The sequence below is a fragment of the Peromyscus eremicus genome, chromosome 2 (genome assembly GCF_949786415.1).
Source record: "Peromyscus eremicus chromosome 2, PerEre_H2_v1, whole genome shotgun sequence".
In the NCBI taxonomy this organism is placed as follows: Eukaryota; Metazoa; Chordata; class Mammalia; order Rodentia; family Cricetidae; genus Peromyscus; species Peromyscus eremicus.
In genome coordinates, this window is record NC_081417.1 from 149,133,048 (window position 1) to 149,153,624 (window position 20,577).

At 43.2% G+C, this 20,577-nt stretch overlaps 1 protein-coding gene across 14 annotated transcripts in view; it reads left to right on the top strand.

The window, feature by feature from the left end:
- Positions 1 to 20,577, top strand: part of Eif4g3 (eukaryotic translation initiation factor 4 gamma 3) — a 230,406-nt gene that overhangs the window by 83,546 nt on the left and 126,283 nt on the right. For 2 of the 14 annotated variants that reach the window (XM_059255237.1, XM_059255238.1), the window contains exons 2-5: positions 11,173 to 11,268; positions 12,591 to 12,704; positions 15,864 to 15,896; positions 17,751 to 17,810. The exons of 1 other annotated variant lie outside the window; for it this stretch is intronic. In XM_059255237.1, coding sequence (XP_059111220.1) covers positions 11,239 to 11,268; positions 12,591 to 12,704; positions 15,864 to 15,896; positions 17,751 to 17,810 — 237 coding nt within the window. In that variant the 5' untranslated portion in view covers positions 11,173 to 11,238. The remainder of the gene's footprint in view (positions 1 to 11,172; positions 11,269 to 12,590; positions 12,705 to 15,863; positions 15,897 to 17,750; positions 17,811 to 20,577) is intronic. 11 more of the 14 variants (XM_059255243.1, XM_059255244.1, XM_059255241.1 and 8 more) reach the window with 8 other exon arrangements.

Below are 20,577 nucleotides of genomic sequence, written 5' to 3' on the forward strand. Positions count from 1 at the left end.
CTACCTCTGTAATTTTGTTTAAAAAGATCACAAAACCCATCCTTCAGGTAAAGCTGTGTACATACAGTGCATTAAAAATCCAGAAAGTTCCTCCGAAGTGGAAGTTTTTGAAACAGAAAGAGTGACTCTGGGCTTTTCCTAAAAGCACTCAGCAGCCTTTCTGTTGAGGTAGCCATAGGGCCTGTGTGAAGGGAAGTTATGGACCGCAGCTCCTTTGTCCTCTGCCTCTGCCAGTCAGTTCTCAGTCTGCTCCTGTGGGTTTGGAATTAGTCTGTAGTTAAGCACATAATCAGCTTTTGCAGATATGTATAGGCTTTTGTTTTGTGAGGTGTGTGTGGGTGCACTTGTGGAGGCCAGGTGATATCTGTGTAGTTGGTTCTCTCCTTCCATCTTTTTGTGCTTCTGAAGGGTGGACACAAGCTTGCGGAGGGTTAACAGCAAGTGCCTGACATGCTGAGCCATCCTGAATCCTGACTTCTGTACATTGTGGCTGTTCCACCCTGATGGATGGCTGATGGCGTTCCCTCGCACTGGGTCATTGTTTCCCTTGTGTGCAGAGGCCTTTTCCTCAGCGCTGTCTGTTTTGCTGTTATTTCTGGAGCTGGGACAGTCCTAGTCAGATGGTTGTTGGTCTCCAGTGCTTTTATTCCCTAGGAGTTCCAGGGTTGTAGACCTTACGCTTTGGCATTTGACCCATTTTGAGTTAGCTTTTGTATATGGTACAAGGTCCATGCCGTAGCATCCTTTTTTGGGTTGGTGGGTGTTAGCAATGGGACCTGCTCTTCCACTGAGCCACTTCCCAGCCCGCACGTTCCCTGCCAGGCTTGTATATTTTTTGTTCTCTCAGTACCATTGATTAAAAACACGGCCTCTTTGGGTGGTCCTGTCCCATGTATTTGAGGTTGTTTTCTAGGCACCTCACTCAGTCTTTGTCAGCAATCTTGTTATTACACCAGCACTACTCTGACTTGGTTTGACGAGGGCTCTGAGCTACCCAGCTAAATTATGATATAAATAAGAATTATAAATTCTTTTAAATTTATAAATTCTTATAAATTTTTTTCTCAAAGAAACAAACCACATGATCATCTCATTAGATGCTGAAAAAGCCTTTGACAAAATTCAACACCCCTTCATGATATAAAGGTCTTAGAGAGATCAGGAATACAAGGAACATTCCTAAACATCATACAGGCAATTTACAGCAAGCCAACAGCCACCATCAAATTAAACGGAGAGAAACTCAAAGCGATTCCACTAAAATCAGGAACAAGACAAGGCTGTCCACTCTCCCCATACTTATTCAATATAGTACTTGAAGTTCCAGCTAGAGCAATAAGACAACAAAAGGAGATCAAAGGGATACAAATTGGAAAGGGAGAAGTCAAACTTTCACTATTTGCAGACGATATGATAGTATACATAAGTGACTCCAAAAATTCTACCAGGGAACTCCTGCCGCTGATAAACTCCTTCAGTAAAGTAGCAGGATACAAGATCAATTCAAAAAAAGTCAGTAGCCCTTCTATATACAAATGATAAAAGGGCTGAGAAAGAAGTCAGGGAAACATCACCCTTTACAATAGCCACAAATAATATAAAATACCTTGGGGTAACAGCTGAATTCTTATAATGGCTGTTTTTGCTGTTTAGAGTCCTTGGCCCATTCCAGCACTCAGATGAACTTTTTGTTTCTAGAGAGCATCCCATTACATTGAATGTATAGATCCTGTTTGGGTAGGGTTGGCATCGTGGTCTTTTAATAGGTAGCATTTTCCTACTCATTCCTTAACTTTTCTCTTGGCAAAGTTTTATAGATTTCTTTGTCACTTTTGTAGTTTTGTGTTTGGGATTTCCTTTTGATAGTTAAAGTTTAATTAACTAATACAAATGAATTTATTGCTTACATTTTAAAAATCCAGATCAGGAAAACTGTCTGTTGAGAAGGCCTCAAGCAAGCATAAATCATCTTTGTGGAGAAATAGACCAGTAGACCAGTATGGCTATACAGTGGCACCAAGAGCAAGGGACAGGGCTTCTGGGCCCAATGCTTTATCAGTGTCCTGGCCATTCAGCCATTGAGTTCTGTGTTCCCTCAGGAGCGTCAGAGCTTTGCCTTGATTGCTTGCTCAGAGGCTCCTGCTGTTTCAGTACCTTTCTTCACTTTTAGTTTTTAGCATTTGGTGCATGAGTGTGATTATGTGTGCGTGCACACACCTGTGGGAATCAGTTCTCTCCTTCCACTGTGTAGGTTCCGGAATCAAACCCAGTTGTCAGCAAGTACCTTTACCTGGTGAGCCATCTTGCTAGCCCTCCTTGGTATATTATTTGTCCTGTTTACCTGGTTTGTTCAGGTTCATTCATTGCAGGTACCATAGACTTGAACTATTACTTTAGTAGCCTTTTATCATCTATCTACATCAATCTCTGTCCTGGCTTCCCTTTTGTGTTATAGTTCTCCTAGTTAAACACATCTGAGGATAACAAATGCTGCCTCATTGAGCATCTTCTAAGATAATTCCTGTTTCCCTTGACACATGATTTTAGTCTGTCCCTAAAACCTCATTCTCCGACTTCACCTCACTCCACCTCATTTAGTTCTTCCCCTGTGGTCACTTCCTGCTTAGGTAACATGTTCTCCTTTTCTAGGTTCTCTGTGCTCCACCGTGTGCCTTGTTCTGCCTCCCCAGGATGCTGCTCTCTTTACACTGATGACTGAAGGTCATTGTTTGCTAAGTTGTCATTGTTGAAGCTACCTGGAAACCTCCTGGTGAAATCCTCTTCTCTGTACATTTTACTTGTTATCCACATACCTGTAATGACCTACATTTCACAGTTATTTAGTGAATTGTGAATTTCTTGTTCACTCATATCTTTTCCCATCTATTCATCTGTCTCACTGTTCTCAACAACCAACCAGAATTCCATACACTTGCTGAACTGCTTCTCTTATACTGATCTGAAGAAACCGACTTTGGGAGTCAAATGTTGATTACTGGTGATGTAATGAGCATCCTCAGAGGAAAATGAAGCAGTTTTACTCTTCAGGATGTGCTAGAATGAAGCCCTAGGGATGTATTGTTCATGTTCAAAATGTACAAGTCATATAGAATGCCTGCTACTTGCCTCCAGGTGAACTAGAGACTGCTGCCTCAGACGCAGACAGGGTACACTTGAGTTAAAGTGTCCTGCCAACCTAGTTAAGGAAATGGACTTACTGGTTGGAATGGGAAGAGCAGCCGAAAGTTACGGGACTGCAGTTGCTTCCACCACGTTTCTGGAAATCAAAATGGAGAGCTGGGAGTGGGGTGGGGCTGGGTGGGGTGGGGGGTGAGGCGGGTAGGCAGGTGACGCAGCTCTTCTTTGAACCTGCTCATGTGATGTCTGTTTATTCTCAGGGTGAGTTCTGTGTAGTCACGTTACATAGCAGGCAGTGTTAGCAGGGTCAGCCATGATCTAAATATAACTTGTGGGGCTTTTGTTTTGTTTTTATATTCGTTTAGTATTGTAAGATGGAAGTCACAATGGAGACCCAGTATTGAGTGCTTCCCTTTATAAATGGTATTATATTCTCCTCCTGTACTATTACTCTACTTAAAACATTATGATGGGAGCTTTGATCTTTTTTTTTGTTTTTTCGAGACAGGGTTTCTCTGTGTAGCTTTGCGCCTTTCCTGGAACTCGCTTTGGAGACCACAGTCCTAATGTCCACGTTCCTTCGAACAAAAGCCTGGTGTGGCCTAGCACAGCAGTACCCTAGTCCCTGGTACCAACTCCTGTCTTAGTTAGGGTTTCTATTGTTGTGAAGAGACACCATGACAATGACAACTCTTTTTTTTTTTTTTTTTTCCTTCTTCGAGACAGGGTTTCTCTGTGTAGCTTTGCGCCTTTCCTGGAACTCGCTTTGGAGACCAGGCTGGCCTCGAACTTACAGAGATCCGCCTGCCTCTGCCTCCCAAGTGCTGGGATTAAAGGCGTGCGCCACCACCGCCCGGCGGGAGCTTTGATCTTTAAATACAGAATAGGAATGGAAGATATCATTCTCCTCTAGAAAGCATTTAGGTACCATTTTATTTTGTTTTCAATTCAAATAGGCTCTTTTGGTGCCATCATCGATGCAGTCATTGTTAAATTTTTATGTAAGAACTCTGTTTTCCTGGTTAAGAAGTTATAGCAAGTCTTCTTCGGATTTGTTGGATTTCCTTGCTATTGAATACTGGTAGCAGCGCTCACATTATGGTTTGTACGCACTCCCCCAGAGGAGTGTTTACACCCCGTGTGCTGTGACTGAGTCTTCGGTATGTCTAGATGTGATTATGACTGTGATGCACCAGCCTATTTATAGTCTGCCTTTTGAGGGCAAGAACACTGAGAACCCAGGCACACATAGTTACACATTTGTCTGGGAAGCAAGGAGTTGTTCTCCTTGGCACTTCTTTTTGATTCTTGGGTGCCCCTGCTCTTTGAGGGTCAGCATATGTACCCCATTAACATGAGTTCCAGATTATTTTTAAAGACAAAAGGAAGCCTGGATTCATTAGAAAGGAAGTGCAGTGTTCTGTTTGCTCAGTTCTTGGCTGAGTTGGGGTATTGGGTCACCATGCTAGTTTACTCACTTAAACCATGCTGTATAGATAGAAAGACAACACACAATGAACTGTGCACTTGCGTTTCATGAGTTAGTTTAGTTTAGTTAGAGACAGGAATCAGTTGTGAGCTGCCATGTGGGAATTGAAGAGCAGCCAGTGCTTTTAAGCCCTGAGTCATCTCTCCGGTCCCGATCCTGCACTCTTATGTAGAAAGAACTGATGGCCACAAGTCCTCTGACTTCCCCGTGTGCCATGATATGCATATGGGCACACGCGATAAACAAATACATGTCTTAAAAAAGGTTCTGAAAAACCTAAGGCGTTGTGCTGAACTAATGATTTGTTTCAAGGAACGAATAATAAAACTTTAGGTTGACTCGTGCTGTACAGAGATGAATTCAGCTTTAGGGACAGGAAGAGCGGCTGCTGTTGCTCCTGCCTCCCCAAACTTCCTTTGCCCCACAAGCTGCCATGTGAAGATGATGTCTTTTCCTTGAGTCCTTTTCAGTGTCTGATGTTTCTTGTTGGCATTTGGGGCATTTTGGTTTTGTTTTCAAATGACACCTCTTGCATGTAAAATGAGGAAATATTTCCTTTCTAAAATAGGAAAATAGTGTCTTTTACCTGGATTCTTAGTCTCTGTCCTTGGAAATGAAACATAAGTACTATTCCTCATAATCCTCTGTACAGAAAGATCTGCAAGCTGTGTTTTGTGCAAACCAATAAGTATAGGTTGTCTGGTGTGTACTGATGGTTTTGTGTTGCTATCTGCCAATCCCCAAATCTGCTGTCCCCAGGGCTGAGACTCAGCCACACTCAGCATTTCCCCTTGAGTTCTGGGGATCAAACTCAGGTTCTCTTGTTTTCAAGGCAAGTGCTTTACTGCCTGCGCTCTCTCTCCCTAGCCCTTGAGTCACAGCACCTTACCTGTGACATTCCACAGTGCAGTTTTAACTGGAATCTGAGTGATCCTGTTCCCCCTGCCCTTCATAGCCCATGAATTTTGATTATTTTTTAATATCCTCATCTTTATTCAGATTTGGTGAATTTTCAGCAATTTTTGGAGTTAAGTTTGAGCTGCTATTTCTCAGCATCCTGGCTGTAAAATGAGCCTTGCTTGGCTCACTGCGTGCACCTGAGTCTTGAAGGCTGTGTACGTCTTCACAGCTGCTTTTTCTTTTCAGACTGGAAATTTTAGCTGGCTACTGCTGAACCTCTCCAGCATGTGAACTGCAGCAGGAGCTGTATGTTTTTGTTGGCTAAATTTGTTGTTTTCCATCGTAAAAGTAGAAAATCCATCTTAGTTCTCTGTCTGTTTCTGAAGTCTTTGTAACCCATGTGCAGTCTTGTTGGGCACATCTTCCAGTAGAATTCACCTTGTAACTACTGTAAAAGAGGAGTTACAGCCCTTTGTAAGGACAGAAAATGTTGACATCAGGAGAGTAAAGCTTACTAATTATTTCTTTCTACACCTGTGCTTGATAGAATGCTGGCCACATGCCACCATTAAATTTAAATTGAGTGGTTAAATTGCATGTAAACAGAATGGTTAATGCTTGTAATTGAGTAGTTAATTTGCATGTAAATAACATGGTCAGGGCTGGGTGCCTTTAATCTCAGCTCTTGGGAGGCAGAGGCAGGTGGATCTCCCTGGAGGACACAGCCAGAACTACATAATAAATAAATAAAACAAAAAAAAAAAAGCATGGTCAGTGCTTATCAAGTATAGTCAGTTTCTGACTTGCAAAAGGGAAAGTTTTGGATGGGCTTTAGTAGCTGTATAAAGCACTGTTGTATTGTGCGCTTCCAATAGCCAAGATAGTTTAAACAGTTGTCCCTGGTATTGGGATGGAACCCAAACTTCTACACATCTGGCAGGCCTTTGCCATTAGATACAGGCCCAGTGTCTTCCCCATCCCCACTTCTGTTGTTTTGCTTATTTCTAAATTAACAGAAGGGGCCAGGAAGTTGCTCAGACTAGCCTTAAACTCACTCCATAACCCAGATGGCCTAGAACTTATATGATCTTCCTTCTCATACATATATTTGTAGCTGGAGTTTTCCTGCCTGGCCCACAGTCAGGACAAATCTCTTTCACCTGCCAGTCCCACAGCCGCTCAGACCCGACCAAGTAAACACAGAGACTTTTATTGCTTACAAACTGTATGGCCATGGCAGGCTTCTTGCTAACTGTTCTTACAGCTTAAATTAATCCATTTCCATTAATCTATACCTTGCCACATGGCTCGTGGCTTACCGGCATCTTCACATGCTGTTTCTCATCGTGGCGGCTGGCAGTGTCTCTCTGACTCAGCCTTCCACTTCCCAGCTTTATTCTCCTCCTTGTCCCGCCTACACTTCCTGCCTAGCCAATGGCCAATCAGTGTTTTATTGACCAATCAGCAACACATTTGCCACACAGAACATACCACAGCATATATTTGTATATGCAAAATGCCATGATGTTAATATATATGTACATTTACCTAATTCTTTTAAGATTAACTATCTCCCCAGGCATGGGAGCACACACCTTTAATTCCAGCACTTGGCAGGCAGACACAGTTGTATCTCTGTAAGTTCAAGGCCAGCCTGGTCTTCATAGTTCAAAGACAGCCAGGGCTACATAGTGAGATCTTGTCTCCAAATAGTAACAGTAATAATAATGATAATAATAATAATCTATTTAGGAATATAGAATGTTCCCATTTGAGGCTGGTGAAAGCATGAGGTTTTATCTATAGGCTGTATTTATTCCTAGAAATGGGATTTCAGCGTGAGGAAGGTCAGTATCGTGAAGATGACCTGACGACAGTCTTGGGAAGTTGGCAGCTCGGCTGCCCAGTCCTGTGTGTGTACATTCTCATGCTCACACTGTACTGAGTTTAGTCCAAATGGCATTGTTTATTTAAGGTGAACAGATTGCCTTAAAACAGGAAATGACTCTTTAGCTCCGAGTTATGTTTAAAATCTTGGAGCAGTGGCAGGAGAGATGGCTCAGTGGTTAAGAGCACTGGCTGCTCTTCCAGAGGACCTGAGTTCAATTCCTAGCACCCACATGGCAGTTCACAACTGTCTGTTACTCCAGTTCCAGGACTTCTGATACCTTCACACCAATGCACATAAATAAAGTTAGATAAATTATTTATTTATTTATTTATTTATTTATTTATTTATTTTATTTCATTTTATTTTTTTGTTTTTCAAGACAGGGTTTCTCTGTGTAGTTTTGTCTTTCTTGGAACTCACTTTGTAGACAAGGCTGGCCTCGAACTCACAGAGATCCGCCTGCCGAGTGCTGGGATTAAAGGTGTGCGCCACCACCGCCTTGCTAGATAAACTATTTTTTAAAAAATCTTAGAGCAAATAGCATGTGAAATGCAATGAAGGGTGTGTATTTTATATCATCATTGTTTTGGTTAGCTAAATTTGTTATTTTCCCTTGTAAAAGTAGAAAATTCATCTTAGTTCCATGTGTTAGTTTCATGTGTCTGTGTCTAAAGTCTTGGAACTAACTTGTGTGCAGTTTTGTCTGTCTCATTCTTCCAGTGAAATTCACCATCGGAATCACTGTTTAAAAATAGTTGTTATAGGCCTAAAAGTTCTGTAAGTGACTAAGGCCTTCTGCAGCTGGCTCGTCTTCTTCAGCTTGCACTTTGTTAGCAAGTTATCAAGACATGTACCAAAGTTCGTTAAAACACAAAGCTAAGGAAAGTGAACCTTCGTCTGTGGTTCTTATGAGCTTGGACAGTGAACCAGGTCCAGTGTGCACAGGGAGTACTGTCGTTGGAATTGTTCTGACGCGGGCTACTTTTTTTTTCTTTCTTTCTCTTTTTTTTAAAAAGATTTATTTATTTATTTATTATGTATACAGTGTTCTGCCTGCATGCCAGAAGAGGGCGCCAGATCTCATTACAGATGGTTGTGAGCCACCATGTGGTTGCTGGGAATTGAACTCAGGACCTCTGGAAGAACAGCCAGTGCTCTTAACCGCTGAGCCGTCTCTCCAGCCCCCTACTTTTTCTTTCTGTTTGTAGTGTCGAATATTAAATCTGAGGGCCTTGTGTGTGCTAGGCAGTTGCCCTGCCACTGAGTTCCAGCCACAGTCATGTAATGGCTTTGAAAGTCATTGTAAAGGGAGAGTTATCAAAACCACCAATAATTTTTGAAATGATACTTCATTGATCTATCCCTAGCCCTCCATTCATTTGATGTTAGGAAGCGAGGTCAAAGAATATTTCCACCAATACCGGCAAGGTGGCTCAGTGGGTAAAGGCCGATGACCAGAGTTGCATTTCCAGGATCCACACAGAAGGAGAGAACTAACTGTAATCTCTACATGCAGGAAGTGACACATGAACACATGGGGCAGGAGCAGTCACACCTGAGAAGAAAGAAACATAATTTCAAGTCTAAGAAAAGGCTGTTTGGAGCCGGAGAGATTCATTAGTGGTTAAGAGCAAGCGCATACTCTTGCATAGCACCCAAGATTCAGTTCCCAGGACTCACATTGGGTGGCTCACAACTATCCATAACCTCAGCTCCAGGGTACCCAATACCCTCTTCTAGATTCTGCAGGTACCAGACTCACACATGCACATACCACACACAGTCACATATTCACATAGTGAAAAATAAAATAAATATTAAAAAGAATGCTTTTTTTGTTGAAGTGTTTGCATTATTTTTAGTAAAACACAGTAGTAAATTAAAAAGTCCGTCAACAAACGTGATTAATTGTTCTTTAAGTGTAGGAAAGAAAGGATATGGAGGCATCTGTTCCTTATACTGCTTAGAGTACAACAGGAGAACTGCCCAGTGAGAGATGTTGGCAGAATTCCTTACCCAGCGCCACGGGTGAACAGCACATGTTGCTGGGGCACAGTAGTTTATGTTGTAACAGCACAGTTTGTGTGCCTGCACCAGACAGTGTGTGTTGTGTGTGTGTGTTCTTGCACCAGACACTGTGCGTTGTCTGTGTGTTCTTGCACCAGGCACTGTGGTGTGTGTGTATGTGTGTGTGTGCATGCATGTGCCAGGCACTGTGCGTTATGTATGTTCATGTTTGTCCAGCAGGTACTGTGCGTTGTGTGTGTGGGCCTGCACCAGATACTGTGTTGTGTGTTCCTGCACCAGACACTATGCTCTGTATGTGTTTGTGTGAATGTATGCCTGCACCAGTGTAAATATATAAAAAGGAAAAGGATTTGGATTTTTTTTTTAAAGTATGTTAGAGCAGATGCTTAAGCTACAGGGAAATAAAATTCTTGGTGGTGCAATGTTATAATAGTTTGGGAGCAGTGATGCAGTTTTGAAAGTACATAGGAAACAGCATTTACAGTACCTCTGGTTAGAGTGTGCTGTTACTACTAAATGGAAAAGCCCTGTCCCTAAATGCTAATTCATGTTCTTCTCCATTGGCTATGTGTGGCCTTTGTTGGCCAATGTGTTGAAGACATTACTAAAATTTTGACTTGTTGGTCACTATGGCTGTCAAGCATATTTCCAGCATGGTCCCTGGAAAGGCCATGGCTTCCTTTTCAGTGGCACAGCATGCTCTGCAGAGTCTGAGGTTGAGCAGAGAACATTTCTGTATGTTTATACACAGCATCTTAAGGCTTTTGAGGCAGGCAGGGTTTGCTGTTTAGTCCAAACTGGTCTCAGACTCCCATTTGTTACACCTACGTCCCTCAAGTACCAGGCTTTAAGATGTTTGCTTTGATACTATATTTTCAAACTATTTCCAAATGTTTGAAGAAATACTTTTTGATCTCCATTAACCAAAATTGATAAGAAATTCACATACCGATGGGTGGTGGTGGCGGTGGCGGTGGCGTGGGCGTGCGCCTTTAATCCCAGCACTCTGGAGGCAGAGGCAGAGGGATCTCTGTGAGTTTGAGGCTAGCCTGATCTCCAGAGTGAGTTCCAGGACAGGCTCCAAAGCTACACAGAGAAACCCTGTCTTGCATAACAAACAAACAAACAAACAAACAAAGGAAAAATTCACATACCTTTTGAAAAAGTTGATGTGGTCAAGCCTTTCAGTGTAGTATATGATGAAAATATTTTTGGTAAGACAAAAGATAACCTTGAATCAGCTTGTTCAGTGTCTTCTAATTATTGACTGTGTAATAATCATGACCAGGTAACTAACTGCCCTGTTGTTCAGTTTGGGGCTAGTAATAGAATTTGAGAAAGGAAAGAACTCGAGGCAGTGTTAGCCTTCTGTCTGCTGTGAACTGGTTATGGAGTGGGGTCGCTCTTGAAGCATTGCCCATCATCCTCTGGCCGCCACATTCATAGCCTCCTCCTCTACAACATGCACACACAAGAAGGAGATGGTTTGAAAAATTCGTACCTAGATTTGGGTTGCTGACAGCTCTGTCAGGAGATAAATACACTGACCTCTGAAGTCTCCATTGATCTAAGTTGCTGAACATTATGATAAAGTTAGCACTTTAAAAAAAAATAACTGCAGGCCACAATGCAAACCACTTCTGTGAACTTTAAAAAAATGTGTTGGATTTGCGTTGCCATGTCATTTTTTTTTTTTTTAAATGTTGTTTTTGCCGTTCTCTGACAGACCCCTTATCCCTCTGGACAGAATGCAGGTCCAACCACACTGGTCTACCCTCAAGCCCCTCAGACAATGAATTCACAGCCTCAGACCCGGTCTCCGGTAAGTGTCAGCAGCTGCTCTTTCCTCTGGGTAGCTGCTGTGATTTTTAGTGACTACTCACTGTGTTCTGGGCAGACTCCTCACCACTACCATCATCACCAGTACACTACACTGTCAGTGCTGGTACCAGGCAGCACTTGAATTTGGGACGACTAGAAGCCCTGGATGTTTACATTTCTTAGGGAGGAAAGGGTAGAGCTGTGTGTGCCATGAGCTTCCTTCTACACAATCCAGTACATTCAGGTTTTTCTCCTTTAAGTTCTTCATGTTTGATTTGTAGTGTTCAAAATTTAGGAAAGTGAAGCAGAATGATGTTAGAAGCAAATTGGGTTTTACTGATTTGCCTGAGACTTGAGTGCTGTGGGAAGTAGGGCTTCTGAACCCATGCCACCAGATCGTTCTAACCATTTGACAGTATGATCACGTGCATGATACCCACCCAGGTGTATTCATTTCTTCAGTGGTAAATATTGTCATACAGGTGTAAATGCAGTCATCCTCCTTGTTCACCCCTCATGTGGATTGCAACACTTACTAAGATGGACTCCAGGTCATCTTCCTGTTTGACAGTGCACAGTGGCTTCAGCTGTCCAACTGTTAGCGTCGTTTCCTTTCCTTCCCTGCATGAGTAGCTTTGGGCAGAAGGTGTCTGTAACATCTCATTGTACCCCACATCCCTCTTTGTCCTTCAGCTCTGTGTATTCTTGGAATACAGGGATCTTCTTTTTGCACCCCAACCCTGCTTTTTTGCTTGTAGCATAGGAAGGTCATTGCATTAGTTCCTGCTCATTTGATTTCATGCATGAAGTTTGAATTGTTGAAATGTTCCAGAGACCTGCTTAAAGAACTAGGAGAGTCTAGACTGCACACAGCAGCCTGTCTTTCTCACCTCTTCCTGCTTTCCTCTCCCTTGGTGCCTTTTCCAATACCTGTTCTTAGATCCTGGTCCTCCCCAGAGGGCAGAGGAACCGTTTCTAGAGTTGTGGGACTTGAGTCCTTGTTGCCTGCTTGCTTGTCTCCTTTTTCACTGAAATGGTGAACCTAACGTCTGGTGCAAGTTTTTGTTCTGAGAGTGGTTTGGGGATGTGGATACTTGGCTATTGGATGGGCCTGAGATCTCAACAGATCCATTTCAATAGGCCCCGGTTCTGATTGTTAAGCATGGAACATTATGGTAAGCTCTTACTGCAGAGAACTCTGTGGCCCTCTCCCCTCCCCCATTTTAATAATTGGGGAAGAAAATCAGAGTGAAATTACATGGATAGAGCTTGGCGCAAAAACCTGACTGAAGAGCTGCATCTCTAAACCAGTTTTCTTGACAGCCCAGCAGAACAGTGCCAATACATTGCACAGACAACTGGAAGAGGAGGAAGGTTTTGGAACAGACTCCCGTTTACAGGTCCTTGGCTGGAAGAGGCTGGATAAAATACTGCATTGTAAGCAATATAACAAACTGTACTTCTTGCAGGCAGCAGTGCCTCTGGCACGCGCTAGTTCTGACACAGCCATATATTGGCTGGTGAACAGAAACGCATTGATCACGTCTTCTCTGGAAGTCCAGCCTGGCATGCTAGCTTCTGCCAGGCGCAGTGGGAAAACCATAACAAGTTGGGTGGGTCCCTCTATTGGGAATTAGACAGGAATAATTTGGGTTTTGCATTTTTCCCCTTATTTTAAATGTGAAGTGGAATATCCCTTTCTGATTTGAATCTAAAAGATAAATTTCAAGGCTTCTTGTCTACCCGTTACATTTTATAATTGATTATCAAGGTCTGCAGTTATCAGCCACTTTTTTCTGTGGTCATAAACTTCTCAGATGCCATCCTTTTGCAATTTTTTTGCCATTTCCTCTGGTAGTGACCGTTACCACCTACATTACCAAAACCCACACGTGCCACATTCCATTACATGCCCCAAAGCAAGTGCAAGACTAGACGAGCCCACACTACTCTTGCTTGTTGTTTTGGGTCTGCTGTCTTTTACTTGGTTTGTGTTGGTGCCGGGAGGGTAGCACTGGGGCGAGATTTGACAGGACTGCACTTTCTCTCCATCCCAGTTGCCATGGTCTTGTCTCTTTCATCTCCAGCTGCTTGGACTGGCAGGAGAGGCCTGGGCTGCGCTGAGGGGCACTGCAGCTTGTTAGCAGTGATGGTTTATTCCATTCTAGTTCTGCTTTCATAGGCCATTGGCAATGAATGCTGCTTAGGCTAGCCTTTTCATCCTTCCCGGACATCTGCTTTTTCAATCCTGCTGGCTCCAAGTGCCCCCTCCCTCCTTCAGGTTCTCTTCCTGTCTATATTTCTAGTTGATACGTACTCTCTTAGTTACATTCATAGTACAGAGAATCTTGTTCCACATTTAAAAATGCTGCCCATCTGCCCCACTTTCTTGATGGAGCTCTTCAAACTGCAGTTTATTTTTAAATGGCCTGAGAAAAATAGTGAAGTTACTAGAAGTCTATTTGGAGTGGGGACGATTTGACCTTTGTAGTAACCAGTCCTTGTTCTATTGGTTGTACTCAGTTACCGACTGTGCACAGCAGGGGAGGGTGTGGGTAAGCAGCACCAGCACTGGATTCCAGTTCCCATAGGCTGCTTTCCTTTATAGCTGGAATCCTCACCATCTCAAAGTGAGGCCTTTTAAGAGACAAGTTTCTGTTTGTAACATGGGCCAGCAGTGACTACAGTTTGTTCTGTTGCTTACAGCCATCCCTAGGGTCAGACTGGTGACACTTTACAGGGAAACCCCCCAGCCAGCGGAGACCAGTCCAGAGTAGTCCAGGGGAGCTCCAGGGCCTTCCTTCACACACACACACACACACACACACACACACACACACACACACACACACGCCCTTTTTTAAGATAGTTCTCTCTTGACTGGAACTTTGCAGTTGTCTAAAGTTGGTTTTTTTTGTTAGAATCTTAGAATTGGGGCCTTTCTGCAGAACAGTGAGAAGCCGTCACTCCTGTGCTCAGCTCGGTCTTTGAAGTGGCTCTTCTCTCCTGTTTTCTTCAAATGTGTCCTGCAGAGACCTCTCCTTCTACCCTCTACTTTTGTAGCATATGGATGGTATTACCTAATCTTGAAAATTGATGCCCACAGTGGAGGAATGATCTGTTTGTTCTGTTCTCATAAATGAAAAACTGATCATTTAAAACCTCAATTTCTTTGAAGAGGAGAAATTTCTAGAAGATCCCTAGCTGCTACCTTCTATCATTCTGAAAAGCCGATTTGCCAAAATTGGCAGCTTTTCTTACATACCTTGAGCAAGCATAGACCATCAAGGCACTTTTCTAACCACTTGGTGACATTGTAGCTTCTGAGGTAGGATTTCTTAGCAGAAATGTGTTTAGTGGGCTCCTGTACTGGGGCCATGTGCTCCGTGGCATTGTTGGACTTGTTGAGTACAGGATAGCACAGTTGAGAGAGTTACAAAGTGTATGTTCCTGTCGGAGGTGAACGAAGTGCCGAGCCACGAGTGGCCTCCCTCAGCCTGCCGCCTGCTTCCGCTGGGCTGTGAAGGCACAGATACTTAGTCCTTAAGTACCAGAGCCTGTGTAGTTTGCACTCAGAACTGCTTTCCCAGGCTTTTCTCTTCACTGATAGAGAGGATGGCTGCGGTGGAGCTAGAGAGGTTTTGGCATCGAGATGTGGCTTGTATGATGGATTCTCTCTGTCCTTTTTAGTTAAAATTATTATTAGCCAAATTTTGCTCTGAAAAATGATTTTAATCCAGAGGTTTGATTGTTGTTTTTTTTTTTTTTTTTTTAAATCTGGATTGAGAAAGTGTTCTAAGAGAGAATGGAGGTGTGTGTCAGCTGCTGGAAATACCGGAGGGCTTTGGTTCCCCTTCTCTCATGGCCAGTGTCCGCTATCTCGGCAAGCAGGCCGCACAGGGGGGCTTCCAGCATTTGCTCCAAGCTGCAAAGAGAGTTGAAATCTTGTACTTCTTGCCCATTTTCCTCCAGCTTATATTAATGCCATTTTGACTAATCCTCTTAGAGAGCACTGCTCTTTACTGGTTGTTTATCTTTAAAATGCCTACTATTCAGCTTTACTAGTTAATTGCATTTCAGCACACGCACACATCAAGCCTGTGTATCAGACACTCATTACATTTAAAGACATTTGTAGTCTCTTCCTCAATATCCGTTCACTGTGCTTTGGTAATCTGAAAGCATTCCTGGTGTCCTCCAACTGTGGACAGTTTCATGGCACATACTTGATTTGTATGTTGGTTTGTTTGAATACAACCACCTAGTGTTTCAAACTTCCCTTTGCATCTTGTTTTGGGGGTCGGGGGAGGTTTTATTATTCATGCTAGTCCTGTGAGTGAGCACCCAGGTGCTCGGAGCTTAATGGCTCTTCCCAGCTTCTGAATGACAGGACATCTGGGTGGTGGTGTGGCCCTGTTGGAGCTTGGTGCCTGTCTGTCACTGTCCCGTAGCAAAGCCTTTACTGTTTTGTGTTTTTATTTTTCTCTCGTGGGTTTTGATCTTTTCTTTTGTTGTATATTGTGTAACTTTGGTTTCTGTTGTGTTTCTGACTCTTTGTGCCTTTCCTTTTGTGTCTGTTCTCCCTTTTCCTCTCAGTTTGCAGCGGGGCCTCGACCTGCCCATCATCAGGTACTGTACCCTTGCCCCTCACTGTCACCCTGACTAATATGTGGGGCTTAGTAGCTGCTGACCCTTAGAATGCTGCCACCTCGTGTGACTCCCCTGATGACTCTTCCAAGAGCAGCCTCTGTCTGGTCAGATTCAGTTTTTCATTAGTTTCACCATATTTTATTTTTAACAAGCCCGTTTGCCTATGTTTATAGCAAAGTTAAAAACATTCTTTTCTTTCCCTCAAAAGATTAATTTGAATTTAGACACTTGTTCATAAATTTAACCTAATGGAGCAGGCAACATTCTAAGGGTTTCTGTTAACCTTCTGCTATAACTGCTACTGATGTATAGAGCAGCATTAGTGTTTCTAAAGGCACTTGTGAATTACTGACTTAGATCGCATAATAAATTGACTAACAACAAGGTCCATTCGTTTGCTATATAGAACTCTTCAACCTTACTTAATCTGAATGATTTAGACTACTGATTCTATAAGATGAGAAGATTACAGAAATTAAAGTTTATAAAAATCAGAAAGCAGTTCTACGTAATTTTGCAGGCGTGTAGTAAAGGTGACCTTACAGGAGAAACAAAGACTCCAGTTGTCTCCAACACTTCATGGAGTGCTCTAAGACATTTCCTCTTTGGTGTAGTAGGAAGAATCAGGTTAGAGTCTGACGTGTTGGGGTTCATACTTACCGGCCCTGCTGCATGTGACCAGCTGCACTAAGCCTCCGGCCCCTGCTGTGTAAAGCAAGTGAACCAGGACCAGCACCCTCCTCAGGAGATGAGCTGCACAGCATCTGACACAGCTCGCCCAGTCAGTCAGGGGCAGCTGCTGTTAATGATGCTTTTAAATCTACATAGTACTTTTGAGAAATGTGAGGTGTGGGGACCCTTTCTACATTAACCCACGATACTGTGTTCAGGATTTCCCTTGCTCACTGAAAGGGTGTTGCCTCACTTTGAATCTTTCATTCCAGTAAGTGATTTGATACAAAGCTCCATTTCTTACTATGTAGTCTTAACAATTTTGGAGGAGACAAGGTCACCAAATTCTGAGGCGTTCCAACATAGATATGGCATGGATGACTATCTTTGGTTTTCTGGGGGGGAAAAATACGACTTGGGTATTATTTCAGCTTGGAGATACACTGCTACAAAGACTTTGGAATGCTGGCACTAGCTAGATGTAGGTTTCATTCCCCCTGATTAATTGAGTGTGCTGGGTAAGTTACTCTCTGCCCTCAGCCTCAGTTTCCTCCTCTCTAGAATGAGGATGATGCTTCTAGAAGGAAGAATGTGCAGATGAGTAAGATAATGCAAATGAAGTGGTCGGCAGGATGCAGTGGAGCGTGTGCTTGCTCCTGCTTAGAAGTACAGTCCTTCAGGATGGGTAGAGTTAGTACAGTGTAATTGTTTTCACATATATTTTATTTAGTATATATGGCTGTTTTGCCTGCATGTATGGCTGTACCATGTGTGTACTGTTGCTCTTGGAGGCCAGATAAGAGCATTGGATCCCCTGAAGCTGGAGTTAGAGATGGTTGTGAGCCACCATGTGGGTGCTGGGAATCTGCAAAAGCAGCCATTGCTCTTAACCATTGAGCCGTCCCTCAAGATCCAGGATTAATATAATTTTTAAGATTGTATTCATTTCTGTAGAGATAAAGCTTATATTTTAATCAGGGTGAAACCAAGTACTCCTAAGAGAGAAACTAGGGTCATCTGTCCCCAAGAAGCAGAGTGAAAAGAAGTGGGATATCGTGAATTAACTAGAGAGAAGGCGAACACCTTTTGAGTTCCTTGGTAAGGGGCACTGTTGAGTTTCTTCACTCACCTTTGTGTTTCTTAAACATTGGTTTTTCTCAGGGAAGACCGCCAGTAGCAGTAATTAGGATTGCCTTTGGCCGCTCTTCTCCTCTTCTTTTGGTAGGTGGTGCGAAGTACAGCTTACTGACATGAGGGTGATCCTGAATCCTGAGCACTGTCACTAGTATCCGCCCCACTTAGTAGAGTGACAGGCTCTGCGAGATGGTTAATCTGAAGGAGAGGCTTTGTGTTTCTGCTGCCTGGGATCAGCTGCAGTGGCCCTGAAGTTGGGATGCTGCATTAAAACATTTCCAAACTGTTGGCTCTGAGCAATCATTTTCTAAACTTTCTCATGAGGTATGTGATGTACTTTCAGAAGTTTTTGTGAGATAAGATTGACTTCGGTAGCCATGCCCCGTGTGTAGGGAAGGGTTATTGGTGGTTGGCCTTTCTTCCTGTCATAATGTTTACAAGAACCCGCCTTCTCAAAGAATACATAAAACTTTATTTATAAGATAAGTCACCTATTAAAACATTCTGCTGCTAAATAGAGAAGTATACACATGTATTGCATTCATTAGCAGAAAAGTCATTGCTTGCTTGGGTCAGATGGGGGATTAGGTAGTACCTCAAGCTGGCATGGAGCCTACTATGTAGCTGAGGAGGACCTCTTTTGTTTGTTTGGTTTTTACATTATTATTTTGTATGTGTGTGGACGTGTGTGTGTGTCCGTCCAGAGAACACTTTATGGAGGCAGTGTTTTTATTCTACCTCTACATGCATTCAAGGGATCAAACTTGGGTTTCTAGGCTTGTACTCCCTGCAAGCACTTTGCCTGCTCACCAAGTTTACCAACCCATGATTTGACTTCAGATCCTCCTGCCTATACCTTCCCAGTGTTGGGATTGTAAGCCGATGACCTACACCTGGTCTTGGTGCTGCCTGGGCTTAAACCCATGCTAGGAAATCACTCTACCAACTTTAGCCTCTAGGAAAATATTTTCTTGAGGTCATTTTTGGAGAAGAGTTCCTGGGATGCAGTGTAGAAACCTAGAGCATTACTTTTGAATACAGAAAATTCAGGTGGCTGATGTTCCTAGTCCAAATATCATTTACATTCTTCTCATTGCACCCCATAGAATTCAGTGACCAAGGAACTCTGAGCCAGGCATATGGTGGGGACTGAGGCAGGAGCATTGTAGAGTCAAGGCTGGCCTGATGAGACTGTAACCAGAAAGCAGGACAGCCCCTTAGCTCCAGCAGCAGCAGTTGTTACTGTGGGGAGACTGAGGGACTGAAGCACTGCTTCAGCAGGCGGTGGCTGTACCGGCCTTGGGATGGTGTACGTCAGTTGAAAGGAACAGTTTGCTATCTTGCCTCCACAGGAAAGAGGAGACCCAGTTCAGTCTGTTTTTCTGTAGAGAATGCATATGGCATAATCCTTTGTAGAAAAGAAATTGCAGTATGTGTAGCAGTCTTTGGCCTCCAACTGCCAGTCAGTTCTGAAGTGACAAGTAGGAAATAAACAACCCACTCACTTGTTCCAGACACTCCCGTGGAGATGGTGCCATTTCCCCTTTGGGACTTGATGAGTCTACGTGTCCCTTCTCCTTACAGAGGGAGGCAGGTAGAGACATAGCATTGCAGAGTTACACAAAACAGGACGTAGACAGCTGCATAGTGAAAGCTATTCAGGGAGAAAGTCCATAAATACCCATGTCCATCTTTGTCCTCGGATCTTGTCGGCTTGTTGGGCCGCAGTCTGAAGTTGAAGCCACAAATGACTTTTCACCGATGCTTGTTTGCTTTGACCAGATATGATTAAAGCAGGAGTTAGAATTAGCTTCAGTGCCGGGCATAGTAGTGCTCTTCTTTGATCCGAGCACTTGGGATGCAGGTGCAGACTGATCTCTGTGAGTTTGAGGCCAGCCTGGTCTACATATTTCAGGATAGCTAGGGCTACAGGGGCTACAACCCCCTCCCATCCCACTCCCCCCCAAAAAAACAAATTAGTCTTGGAATTGGAAAAATGTGTTTTATATATATATATATATATATATATATATATATATATATATATGCCCTAGTGCTTAGGAGGCTGAGGCAAGTACACCCCAAGTTGTAAGCCAAACTGAGTAGACAGGGATATGTTTAACTCAGAGAGTCCCATAACCCCCACCCCAAGGATTTTGAGGCTAGAGGTGAGATTTGTCTCTCTTTCATCAGTGGTTCTTTCTTGTCATCTCTATCCTTTCGTGTTTTGTAAAGAAACTGGCATTAGAGAATGTTCCCTATGATTGTGTAGCAAGTGTGTGCCTCGCTGTGGCTTGGTAAGTGTTTCAGTAGACATGGAAAGGAGACAAGAGAGTTATCGTTTGCTCACTATTTGGAGGGATCCTTGTGAAAAGAAAACATTGCCTCATATAGTTAGAAACTATACTTTTCTTTTTCTCTGTAAAACAGAGTTATGTGAGTTACAGAAAATCCCAAGATTTTAAATATTGAACATTTTGTTTTTCTTAATAGAGTCAAGAAATTGCTTTGGAATCTGCTTCTTGGATTTGCTTTTGTTTACAAAGTCCTTGCCTGTACTTGGCAGGCTAGAGTTAGCTTTGCAGCCCTGTCAGGAGGGCTGTGCTCCATCGAGGCCTTAAGCAGTCTCCATGCTGTTGGATATCGGCGTGGGCAGGCCTTCTTTTGACGTAGGCTTTTTCTACTCTTTCGTTTTGTAACTGCAGAACTTTTAGCATTACACTTTTCATCCAAGGGAGAAGCAGATGTCTGCTGAGCCATTTTAGAAATATGTTAGCCGTCTTTCCTTCTTGCTTGAAAATCTCCAAGTGATTAGAAGCTGAGAGAGCACAAGTGAGTGACCCACTTGGCCTTC